The 13,511-nt window shown below is 38.2% G+C and overlaps 1 protein-coding gene across 4 annotated transcripts in view; it reads right to left on the reverse strand.

The window, feature by feature from the left end:
* Positions 1-13,511, reverse strand: part of LOC107753999 (protocadherin-7-like) — a 139,515-nt gene that overhangs the window by 52,498 nt on the left and 73,506 nt on the right. For 2 of the 4 annotated variants that reach the window (XM_016570296.1, XM_016570298.1), the window contains exon 2: positions 9,868-10,084. The exons of 1 other annotated variant lie outside the window; for it this stretch is intronic. In XM_016570296.1, coding sequence (XP_016425782.1) covers positions 9,868-10,084 — 217 coding nt within the window. The remainder of the gene's footprint in view (positions 1-9,867; positions 10,085-13,511) is intronic. One more of the 4 variants, XM_016570297.1, reaches the window with a different exon arrangement.

Consider the following 13,511-nt stretch of genomic DNA (forward strand, 5'->3'; position numbering starts at 1 on the left):
GGGGGGGTACTGTTGCAGATAGTGAAAGTACCTTCACGGCCGCTGTTAATCTCTTCTTCACTGCAAAGCGATCCATCATATTTAGCTAAACATAGATGGGTGGTGTTGTCTGATTGGTGCAAACAGCAGTCATGTGATATGGTTGGCAGGTAATGAGATCGTTAATGATATTCAGGGTGTTAAGATACAGATTCGATGACTTTTCGGCCTCCTCCGATCTCTCTCTCTCTCTCCTTCCATTCTCGCTTCATCATGTTTAATTTCCAGCTCGGTAATTAAGCTGATCCGATACCTGATGTGATTGCAGGTACTTCAAAGTCTTGCCACAAAGTGATGGTGAGTGTCTCATTTATTTGAAAGGTCTTGCGGCCATCTCCGCTAATGCCTGCCTTGGATTTTAATAAGAGCACTCAAAGAAACAGCCTTCAACAATTATCCTAATGTTCCGAGAACTTAAAAATAGCAGTAAATAAATGCATTTGACCAGAGAGACTGAGTGAAATGTTACCCTCATGTTTTTCCCTATGCATTTTAATGCAAACACATATTCAAACTACTCTCCATGCACCTCTGTATAGGTTAAAAGTATTTTTCTGACATGAAAGAGTTGCATACTTTTATAACGGGGCTACAGAATTCTCTATACTTTGGCTGCAGTACAGATAAAACGCTAAATCTTCTATGTTGTGAGGCTATTGTGCGATTCCTTTTAACAAGCCTTGAAATACTGAATATGTATTCCCAGGCTTGACAAGCCTTGGAGCTTGGGAGTCTTTCAATAAGCTCAGCAAACGTCTGACTCGTTATTCCCCTGGGTTATTTCCAGTCAGAGGACTTTGGGAATTCCTGGAATGATTGGCTGCGACAACAGGACGTCAAAAGGTAAGAAACTAACTGCTGCGAATGCCAAAGGTTAGCGCTGTTAATCAAACATGCCGGAAAAACATGCAAAAATAACATGTGACATGATAACCAGTAAGTCCTCTTTCACTGAAAAACATCTTTACTGAAATATAAAACTGAGTGAAATCAAAATAATACTGTACTATTATTCGAACCCTTAAATCAACCAAACTAAATTAGCAGTTTTAAACCAGAACACTGTTGACTCACTGTTGACAAAAACATTGCGTGCTTGAACATTTATTCCATCATAACTTGGTTAAACTCCCTCTCACTCTTTGAACTTATAAATTAGGATTATTTGAGATAATGAGAGACACATTCCTGAGGTGCAACATTGTGGATGATTTGGCTGTTGGAACAAAGCAGCCACAATTCAGAGGCCAAAGTGAGCCAGATTATTTATTTATTTATTTATTTTATATCTATGTATTTTACCTTAGAGCGCAGTTCAGTTGTAGACATCAGGAATGCCTGCATAATTGCAGAGCTTCTAAAATGTTTAGTGCCTTTATGTTCAGGAAGGCTCCACCTGTTCACAAAAGCCAGGTGACACACAAACACTTGGCAGGAAATACAAGTGAAATACTGCTTGTTTTATACAGGTCTAGTATGGCACTCTGCTTAACAATACTTGCCACTTCACTGAACTCCCAAAGCCTGAAGTTTGCACACGCTAGAGAGGCAAGCTTGTTTTTGTTTCATTACTGATTAAGACAATCCACATGTTTTCACCTCCTAGTGCTAAACGTCCTGACAGTCTCATCTAAAAGCAACTGGAAGATGACTTGCTGAGTGAAGTAAAATATGACATTGTTACACAATTCAAACCACTAACTAACCAGAAATACCTGTTTTATCTTCTCAAACACAGAGACGAGTATCTGTAGTACAACTGCATAACCAATTGCACTTTTCCTGTTTGTGAAAGGAATTCAAGACATGAATGTTTGAATAATGGTCGGAGCACGAATGAGTATTTGTGCTTTGGGTGTTAATAATCCTGTTTAATGATCTGTGACTGTTTTTCAGTAAGACAGAATACACATGAGAATGCAAGTGTATATTTTAGCGAATAAGATCAACCACAAAACACGTCACATGCACACACTCAACCTTACAAGTGTAGAAACCTGCCCATAATCCTGAACCTGATTCCAATTTTCTGATAAAGAAGAGCTCTATTAACTCTTTAGCGCTGTGTGACTATAACAAATTACCTTGAGTCTCAGGTCTGCCGACGTGACGCTCGTACAACACACCAACCACAGCAACTCACTCCCATTGTCCCAAACCGACTGAAGCCACAAAGTGCAAACAAAAACTAGCAAAGGTTACACACAAACTATCTAATGAATGCAAATGCCAGTAAAGGTGGCCTGTGATGCTTGTCATTGCTTTAGTGATCTCTCTCTCTCTACAATTATCGGCCCCGCTTGAGTTCTGGTGAAATAAAAAATGAGGTTTATTGGATTGAGGCGCTACCGAGCTCTTGAAATATGAATAGCTTTAATTAAAAGCGACTGGCATTGCCATCTGGCCCTCTGTATCCGGCTTCTCTAATGAAGTGAGTGTATGCGCAGTGTTCATTTATTTATTTATCTGTTTGTTTGCTTATGGCCAAGTTGCTAAGACAAACTTGAGAGGTACAAGTAAATTGTACAGTTAACAAATATTTTTTTAGCACTACAAGTGAGTTTGTTTGGTATCTATAAAGTTGTTGTTTTTTCCCCATTTTTCTTTTCCTCTAGTTTGAAGAACAAGTTAAAAAATCTTAACAGCCTTTTTTCCAACTATAAAGAACCTTTTGGACAATGGAAAGGTTCTATGGATCATAAAGGTTATTCATGGAACCATACACTATATATACACGCAAGCAGATACTATTTTAATTCAGTGTGAAATTTACTAGTAATTTCTGAGTGAAAAGTTTTTCTATACCATTTTTTTTTCAATGTATCTTGATTTTTAAGAGTGTAGAGTACTACAATCAAGCAAATCAAATCAAAATAACACCGCAAATATCAAGCTAATCCAATACAATCTTCCCTATCTACATCTATCAGTGTGGAATGCTGAAAGTGAATCCTGAAACACAATTGCCAATAAAAACCTGTCATTTGTATTGATTCATAAACAGATCTGAAGTGAGCGTTTCATTTCCCATCATCTCCAATTGCACTAACATTGGACTTTTACTGATCTGAGAGCAGCTGTTGATTATATGAGGTTATATTCAGCCAGATCTCAATTCTTGCTTTGGGACATATTATACACCCAGTATCTGTCCGCAGTCATGATAAGATTACAGAAACACTTAAAGCCTAACAAGCAGACTCTAGAGACATACGTCTCCAGGGTTCAAATGGTGGTCAGATTTTTGCACAGTGTTCCTCTAGAGAAAGGCTATCTTTATCATTGGCAAATGCTCCACTGTCTCTAAGGAAAATAAAGCATTGTCTTTCTATCTGTTTGTCTGTCTGCCATAATGAAACTACAAAGTCACAGGATAATAACATCTAAGTGATGATGTCGGAAAGCAGAAAAACCCTTGGGGAGAGAAGATGCAAGTACCATGGTTCAGCACAGGGGAGTGACGAGAGAGAAGGAAGAGATAAGAACGAGGAGTAGAGCAAATGTATTGACTGGATGATCATCGATTGACAACGAGCAAGTCGAAGAGTGGGATTTTTCCAGAGAGTCAATCAGTCTCTCTCCCGCTCGCTCGCTCGCTCACACTCTCTTTCACAGGTACATTCATGTGCACATTAAAGGAGGAAATATCGAATCGTTATTTACTGTCGATATGTTACATGTTTGTGCAGCGTGTGCTGCATTGACATTTGTTCGTGCATGAGAAATTGAAAAAGAGTGGGAGAGAGAGAGAGAGAGAAAGAGAGAGAGAGAGAGCGTGTGTTTTGGAAAACCCATCTTCACAGCAGGGCTTCTTCATTAGGGGGACGCCCAGTTCCTGCCATGACCTTAATCCCAAAACAAACAAACACACTCACAACAAAAACCTCACCAGGATCCCAATCACACACATCCTCCACAAGCATAATGACCACAATTACTGAATCTTTCGTTCAAGTGATGGCAGTTTGCCTATCTGTTAACTACAGGGGTGTCTGTGTGTGTGATTGTATGATCTCCCGTCCATATTTTAATTGACTCCAGGTTATCAGAGCTGTAATATAGCATTAGGGAAGCAGCACTGTGAGGGGCAATGACTGCCATTTAACTGACTTAATTAAGTGCTTTCCATGAGAAGGACACTGAGAATGTTATCCTTTCAACATGGAAAAACCCGCAACATTCTTTGCCGTCTTGTTGAGCTACAGACGGAGCAAGACGACCTTGTTTCATTTTCTCACAAAACATGAATAAGCACAGCTTGCAGTGTTGCAACTAAGCTATTAAAAAAAGAAAAAAAGTCTGACTTTTTTTTTTCTTGCAAACAAACAAAACAAAGCTGCCTTCTTGGAAAACACATATACTGAACAAATACTGAACTTTCTGGCTCACAAATAACACTTGTTTTGGTAAAAAAACAAAAAACAACTTTTATATAAAAAATGTGCAGAGAGTTTTGTTTAAACTTAGATTTTCCTCCCTGGATTACATATGGGCATATCACATGCACTCAAGGTGCATATTCTTTATAAGACTAATTGATTTGACAAAGAATATGAACTTTAAGGATTGTAATTTAATTGTTTAATTTAATTAGATTATGTGTTTGTGTGTGTAATTTAGGTTTCACCCAAATAAAAATAAGTGAAAATTTGAGAGCATTTGTCAAAGGACAGCTTTCTTACTAAATATTAATCTGATCATTTATATAATCACCTATATGCAGTTACAAGTTTATGTACAAAAATAAGAATACAAAAGAAAAATAAGGTTTATTGGATTGAGGCGCTACCGAGCTCTTGAAATATGAATAGCTTTAATTAAAAGCGACTGGCATTGCCATCTGGCCCTCTGTATCCGGCTTCTCTAATGAAGTGAGTGTATGCGCAGTGTTCATTTATTTATTTATCTGTTTGTTTGCTTATGGCCAAGTTGCTAAGACAAACTTGAGAGGTACAAGTAAATTGTACAGTTAACAAATATTTTTTTAGCACTACAAGTGAGTTTGTTTGGTATCTATAAAGTTGTTGTTTTTTCCCCATTTTTCTTTTCCTCTAGTTTGAAGAACAAGTTAAAAAATCTTAACAGCCTTTTTTCCAACTATAAAGAACCTTTTGGACAATGGAAAGGTTCTATGGATCATAAAGGTTATTCATGGAACCATACACTATATATACACGCAAGCAGATACTATTTTAATTCAGTGTGAAATTTACTAGTAATTTCTGAGTGAAAAGTTTTTCTATACCATTTTTTTTTCAATGTATCTTGATTTTTAAGAGTGTAGAGTACTACAATCAAGCAAATCAAATCAAAATAACACCGCAAATATCAAGCTAATCCAATACAATCTTCCCTATCTACATCTATCAGTGTGGAATGCTGAAAGTGAATCCTGAAACACAATTGCCAATAAAAACCTGTCATTTGTATTGATTCATAAACAGATCTGAAGTGAGCGTTTCATTTCCCATCATCTCCAATTGCACTAACATTGGACTTTTACTGATCTGAGAGCAGCTGTTGATTATATGAGGTTATATTCAGCCAGATCTCAATTCTTGCTTTGGGACATATTATACACCCAGTATCTGTCCGCAGTCATGATAAGATTACAGAAACACTTAAAGCCTAACAAGCAGACTCTAGAGACAGACGTCTCCAGGGTTCAAACGGTGGTCGAAGATTTTTGCACAGTGTTCCTCTAGAGAAAGCCTATCTTTATCATTGGCAAATGCTCCACTGTCTCTAAGGAAAATAAAGCATTGTCTTTCTATCTGTTTGTCTGTCTGCCATAATGAAACTACAAAGTCACAGGATAATAACATCTAAGTGATGATGTCGGAAAGCAGAAAAACCCTTGGGGAGAGAAGATGCAAGTACCATGGTTCAGCACAGGGGAGTGACGAGAGAGAAGGAAGAGATAAGAACGAGGAGTAGAGCAAATGTATTGACTGGATGATCATCGATTGACAACGAGCAAGTCGAAGAGTGGGATTTTTCCAGAGAGTCAATCAGTCTCTCTCCCGCTCGCTCGCTCGCTCACACTCTCTTTCACAGGTACATTCATGTGCACATTAAAGGAGGAAATATCGAATCGTTATTTACTGTCGATATGTTACATGTTTGTGCAGCGTGTGCTGCATTGACATTTGTTCGTGCATGAGAAATTGAAAAAGAGTGGGAGAGAGAGAGAGAGAGAAAGAGAGAGAGAGAGAGCGTGTGTTTTGGAAAACCCATCTTCACAGCAGGGCTTCTTCATTAGGGGGACGCCCAGTTCCTGCCATGACCTTAATCCCAAAACAAACAAACACACTCACAACAAAAACCTCACCAGGATCCCAATCACACACATCCTCCACAAGCATAATGACCACAATTACTGAATCTTTCGTTCAAGTGATGGCAGTTTGCCTATCTGTTAACTACAGGGGTGTCTGTGTGTGTGATTGTATGATCTCCCGTCCATATTTTAATTGACTCCAGGTTATCAGAGCTGTAATATAGCATTAGGGAAGCAGCACTGTGAGGGGCAATGACTGCCATTTAACTGACTTAATTAAGTGCTTTCCATGAGAAGGACACTGAGAATGTTATCCTTTCAACATGGAAAAACCCGCAACATTCTTTGCCGTCTTGTTGAGCTACAGACGGAGCAAGACGACCTTGTTTCATTTTCTCACAAAACATGAATAAGCACAGCTTGCAGTGTTGCAACTAAGCTATTAAAAAAAGAAAAAAAGTCTGACTTTTTTTTTTCTTGCAAACAAACAAAACAAAGCTGCCTTCTTGGAAAACACATATACTGAACAAATACTGAACTTTCTGGCTCACAAATAACACTTGTTTTGGTAAAAAAACAAAAAACAACTTTTATATAAAAAATGTGCAGAGAGTTTTGTTTAAACTTAGATTTTCCTCCCTGGATTACATATGGGCATATCACATGCACTCAAGGTGCATATTCTTTATAAGACTAATTGATTTGACAAAGAATATGAACTTTAAGGATTGTAATTTAATTGTTTAATTTAATTAGATTATGTGTTTGTGTGTGTAATTTAGGTTTCACCCAAATAAAAATAAGTGAAAATTTGAGAGCATTTGTCAAAGGACAGCTTTCTTACTAAATATTAATCTGATCATTTATATAATCACCTATATGCAGTTACAAGTTTATGTACAAAAATAAGAATACAAAAGAAAAATAAGATTTGTGACCCCATGTAAACTAGGGGTATTAATGAAAACTACTTTTTTAAATGTAAAAATAGCAATGTAAAAACTATTATATTTCATCAGATCTTCAAAACACCTTAGTGGGTAACTTCTATAATCAAAAGACCACTTTGTGTATAAAACAAGTCTGTATTTTAGTGTTAAGGCATTGAAAGGTAAATATATCTAAATTACATTTAAGAGGTATGATCACACACTTAAAAGTGAGTATGGATGTTGTCTAAGTCCCCTGAGAGAGCATTAAAAGCATTAAACGAACCTAACACCGACCCAAAAGACTCTGCCAAAGTGGAACTAACCCACAGCATGCCTAAGCCAATTATAGAGCCAAACACACACACACACACACACACACACACACACGCTCAAGACATCTCTGTCATGAAAGAGACATTGACAGCAACTTTGCTGGGACGCGAAGTGTAACCGGCTGTGTATTTGAGTGTGTATGAGTCTGTGTGTGTGATGTTTGATAATGCATGAGCCCAGCAGAGCACATCAGCTTTGAAAATTTTCAGCGTCAACTTCTAACTGCATTGAATGCATAAGCTATTGTACCAATGTTCACTTCTGCTCAGTTCTAAGCCGAACATAGTCTCCTGACTTTTCTATTTTCCCCATATCTCTCCGTCTCTAAACCCCACTCACACACACATACACACACACACACACACACACACACACACACTGATTCTCATAAAGATTGGGAGCAGCAGGGTGAGGCATCTCTTTTATTTATCAGAAAGTGATTCTTCTGTTTGTTTGTATCTGCCCTTGAAAGATCTTACAAGAAAGATAGAATGGAACAGGAAGAGAGGGAAAAGGCATAGACGTGAGGTGGCAAGAGAGAATGAAAACGGGAGAGAAGACAAAGAGAAAGAGAGCTAGATGAGAAGATGAATGGATCATTAAATGATTACTAATAAAACATCAGAGAGAATATGTGTGCCTGCGCCTCTGTGCATTCATCCATCCAAATGTCCATAACTTCTTGGAACTGTACAGTTTGAGACTGAATAAATGCAATAATAGCACAATTAGATACATTGTTAACTTTTCTAACCTTGGAAATATTGACAATGGAATGATGACGTCTTTTGATAATATAAAATATATAAGCCATGCATGTCACAAATGAGACTATAAACATATTTTCGATACCCATCAGCATATATTTCCTTAATTTTCCCTCCTGCTTGGGTCTGACTGATGGCCAAATTCACAGTTTGATCTAATCAGCCTTGCATTGATCTCCTAGTGACCAATTATTTTTAGCTTAGTCTGAATTAGAGCCAGACTTTAATTGAGCCTAATTTGGTGCAGAAGTGTTCAAATGCAAAGGCTTCAGATCCAACGCTGCAAGTGGGCAAAAACAACTTGCCTTCCACCAAGGGAATGCATGTATTTAATCTGTATTTAGGCCAATGTTCTCCTTGCGATAAAGTTAAAAATCTCATTTTTTTCAGTGGTTTGCCCAGTCTAGCGTCCATTTGTGAGATTTTGACCTTCGACCTTCTACAAACCATGAGGTTTTAGTGTCATACGACCGGTCTCAATGAGGTAACACAATACACAAGGCAAAATTTAGTGCTATGGACCTGACAACTTGACTCTAAGAGAAACCCTGGCTCCTGCTCTTCTAACATGTACTCCTATGAACAAGCAGAATAGACATTCCACAGAAAATGGCATGCCGAGCTCACACAATACACACCTGTTGCTGATAAAGTATCAAATGCGGACAAGACAGCCCTTAATGTTCGACAACTGCTACCGAATACCTCCCCAACAGTGGCTCCATTGATAGAGACCCAACATTGGTTGGTTGGTCATTAACAATGGAGGTAACTGTTGACCACAGAGAGCTTCTACAAGGGGTAGGTAACTCAGCCACAATGAAACTAGATACATGCTCTTACTGTTCAAGCCCTTTCACCTGTTAAACCCCTACAATTTAAAGAGTGCGATAGGCACGGCAGCATATCATACTGACAGTGATTACTGAAAAACAGCCAAAATTACTCAAGCGAAAACTGTTCCTGAAAATGTGTTTTTCAACTCACCACGGCACAGTAAAAGTGAAGAAAATGATATTTGAATCTATTTATCTGGTACACAAGCAAATATCTTGTGAATTGGTGTTTAGAAGATGAGTTATGTCTCCAATGAAGCAGCCCTGATCTCATCTGATGCTACAAGAAAAGAGTTTTCAAGCTAACAAGTAGGCTATACTACGTTAACCGACATTTAGCTCTTACTGGGTAAACACAGCAAAACAAATAAAAATTAACTGTATATATATGTTAATGCTTATGAATACTTGTGAGCTGTTGAGCCAGTCGCACTAAACACTACAATCACAGTTCCATACTTAGCCTGTAAGACAAACCTAGCAATTCCCGCCTATTCAGACTTTTCTATTCATATCTGCGAATAACCCAGCATCTGTAAATAAGTAGTGTCAGCGTAGCTCTGTGTGAGTGTGTGGCCTTTTGTGAGAATTTCCCTATCTTGTTGACTGATGAGTATGTCTCTTTTTATTTAGCTGTTTAGCTTAACTCTGACTTATCTTTTTTTTGTGTTTGCCCCTACCATTTTCCATATGCTCTGCCTCACCGACACTGCCATCGGGCGTAGTCCTCTCATAGGCGTCTTCGGGTAGAGGGAGGGCACCTAGTCTGGGGCCGGACGAGCTCTTGCTGCTGGGCGTCTCCGAATCCTCCAGGCCACTGTCGTAACAGCTCTGCAGCGAGCCCTGGTGCGGGTCCTGTGGCTGGCTCACCACCGAGAAGGTCACTCGGCGGAACGGCTACAAGAGAAGAGATTGCTGGGGGTCACTGGACTGAAGAGGTCGAAGAAGAGGGTTGATGGGTAGTTTTTTTTGTGGGGGGTGTGGGAGGGATAATTCTGAGTGAAAGTACTTTGCTGTAGCTCTAGTTAGATTAGCGCACTGCGCTACATGCTACAAAACGACACAAACAGCAACTGGATTAATGTCTACACGTAGCTTGAAAGCAGCGCCCGGCAAGGGAAGCTAAAAAATAAACAAAACAATACTAATGAGCTTCACAGCACTTGTTTAATGATTCTCACATGAACCAAAAATGGTAGGGTAGTAAGTTCAATGCCCACAGGAGTAAGTACAGATGCCACACTTGGCATTGTGGTTTAAATATAGCGGAGGAGAGGTGAAGGACGTCAAAGTCTCCTTGTGCGGTTTACTTTATAGCAAAAACAGGACAAGAGGAGCAAGTATGGTCCCGATGGGAGATAGAATGGAACACATGACTACAGGCTAATAAACAAGCGCATGGATCCACACACACATTTTTCAAAGTAACTAAAGAACAAATAGGTGAACGGATGTACAGAGGAGTAATAACCTGGTACACTGAGGCTCGTGTGAATTTGTGCTCTGCGCTCCGAACCTTTGATTTTCATTTCCTCTTTCTCTCGGATTGTCTCAATTGAGGAATGACACAAAAGACAGCACGATCGGAGGAGATGACTGACAGTGAGCCGGGAAGGGAGACAAATTTTTTTTTTTCGGTTTGTGCTGAGATCCAGCAAAAAAGAGAGCTGGGAGACAAATTAAACTAGGAAGGACATGAAGTCTACTTGATATGGTTCATTTCATTAAAGAGAACCAGATATTCATGAAATCAAGTGATGAACTATTTTTGTACTTGTTTTCTGCTGTTATCAAAGCAAAACGTCTCGCTACGGTGGTATACTGATACCCTTTAGGACTTTTTTTAAATGGGAAAATGAATTTGTTGTCCTGATTTAACTGCTCCAGTAGAGGAAGACTTTTTGTCCTTCATATCCCAATGAAATACATTAAGATAAGGGATACATATGGGCTTTGAGCTAAATAAGTGGCTGGAAGAGTGAGAGAAAATGAGAGCATGAGAGAGAGAGAGAGCGCTGAAAGGTGGAAATTAAATTTTGATAATTTAACTAGCATTGGAGCCTTGTAATTAAACCATTGACTCTTCCTGTCTGGGTAAGTGAAAGCAGAGGGGAAAAAGAGGCAATGGAGGAGAAGTGATCCCTCCACCCTCCCATCATTCTTTCTGTGTCTCTTTCTGTGTCACACTGATCATCAGTGCTGTTTATTCTGTGTGTGTGTGTGTGTGTGTGTGTTGAAACATAATTCAACATAATTCAACAGAAAGAAAACTTGTAATTGTTTATGATGGTCTTGACAGGAAATTTCAAGGTAATACTTTGATGTAGAATTTTTTTTTTTCTTAATTATAAATTAATTAATTAACATTAAATGTAATGAAATGTAATGAAATATTTGCAAAACAAAACTTGATATTATTTTAACTTCAACCAAAGGTAAAAAAAAAAAAATGCAAACACTGAAACACTCTGTATGCAAACACTGATTATTATTATGCAAAAAAGGCTAAAAAAAATAGAATACATTTTTTTTATAGATCATGCTTAAATTATAACATTTAGTTGTATACTACACGTAACAGCAGCCCTGACTCTGTCTTTCTATCCAACAAGGGAACTCTGGTCTGAAAAATTTGTAGACCCCGGCTCTAAATAAATATAAACACCAACCAAAAAAAGCAATATATATATATTTTTTTTTATAACTGCAGCAAAAAGTTCGACTGATGCATTAAATAGACACTAACAAAGCAGCAACATCTCTAAGTGTCTGCCTCTGGCCTTCTCCCTGCTGCCCCACTTCCTGTCACTGCACATTTTCTTTCAGGAATATTAAACAAGACGGAGCACCATCATTCACTCCTCTTGTTCTTTCCAACTCGCTGCCTTTCAGACTGAGTGGCCTAACACTCATCATTACTCCAAATTGTCCCTTTAATTTGACAAGTCGCCATAATCTCTGCATTTGTATTCTGTCAGGTTAGTAGGGCCTGCCTTTCAATGTAAAGAAGTGCACACACACACACACACACACACACACACACACACACAAATGGCTGTTTAACGTCTATGCATTTATAATGAACATGTGTTTGCAAATTTACATGCCCTTGAACAAAATCTCTCCAAAATGAGAGATGAGAGTCTGAGCACTGACAAAAAACTTGCTATGTCATCACACAGTAGTCAATACCTAAAATATTCTAATAACATTAAAGAAGCCACTTGCACGCATTTGGCATTCGTTCTTATGCTACATTCATTTATTTATTTATATATCTCCCTAATTTCTCTGGCTAATGTATAAATCTTAACAATAAATCATGTTTCCATGTAATTACAATCAACATTCAACAAATGAATTGACATAAATATTAATGGGCTAAAAATTTCACTTTGGATAGTCAAACATTTGTTGCATAATTAAACAGAAGCCCACAGGGGGTCTCGCTATTGCACTGAAATAACGGATCAAAATGATGTTTATGTATCAAAGCGCCATTCTCACACTCTACCTCCGAAATGAAATGGCTGTCTCTGCAGCTAAGTGTGACAGCAATCAAAGTCCCACACTGAGGAGTTGAGGCTTAAATTACCCACAAATGAACTGAACTTTAGATAAATTGGTAGAGTGTGGCATTATGCTTGGTGCAAATGCGATTTTCAAATATAAGAGTCAATGAATGTCATGCATGAAGAATGGTGAGATGGGAAAGTGGTTGGCCATGCAAAGATAGATAGATCGGTTTATTGATTGTGCATTGATTGGCTGGGCTTCCCTACTGTGGAAGCAGCTTTATGAAGGACAGATTTAATTAAATATTGCACATATATTTGTACATTCATGTACAAAAGGCTTTAAGACCCCCTGATGATATGCACATGGCTTTCATTTCTGCTGGACACGTACCCTTTGTGATCTTCTTTGAAAAAAAAAAAATGGAGGTCAGGTTATGTCCATGTCTGATAACAAGTTGCTTAATGGCAAAATGTGTCCCAATTTACATGAATTCATATATATTCATTCATAAATAAATGCATATATATGTTTTCTCTTTTCTTGTTAGCAGTGCAGCCGATTACTTATAAGGCAATACATGCTAAATATGAAATGTGCTGTGATGGAAACTGAAGCGCTATTCAAATACAATGAAACAAGAATACCTGTAATTTTAGGGGGTTTCATCAGCGTAGGTGGAAATACTATTTAAAAAACCCAGTAGAATACCCAGTGGATTTGCATTCATTTCAAAAGTAACTCTATTCTGTAAACAAGCTCATTTTTTGTCTCTTCAAACCCCCCCCCCTTCTTATAATCCGTGTGT

The sequence above is a fragment of the Sinocyclocheilus rhinocerous genome, unplaced genomic scaffold, assembly GCF_001515625.1.
Source record: "Sinocyclocheilus rhinocerous isolate Xijiao unplaced genomic scaffold, SAMN03320098_v1.1 scaffold2336, whole genome shotgun sequence".
Taxonomy (NCBI): domain Eukaryota; kingdom Metazoa; phylum Chordata; class Actinopteri; order Cypriniformes; family Cyprinidae; genus Sinocyclocheilus; species Sinocyclocheilus rhinocerous.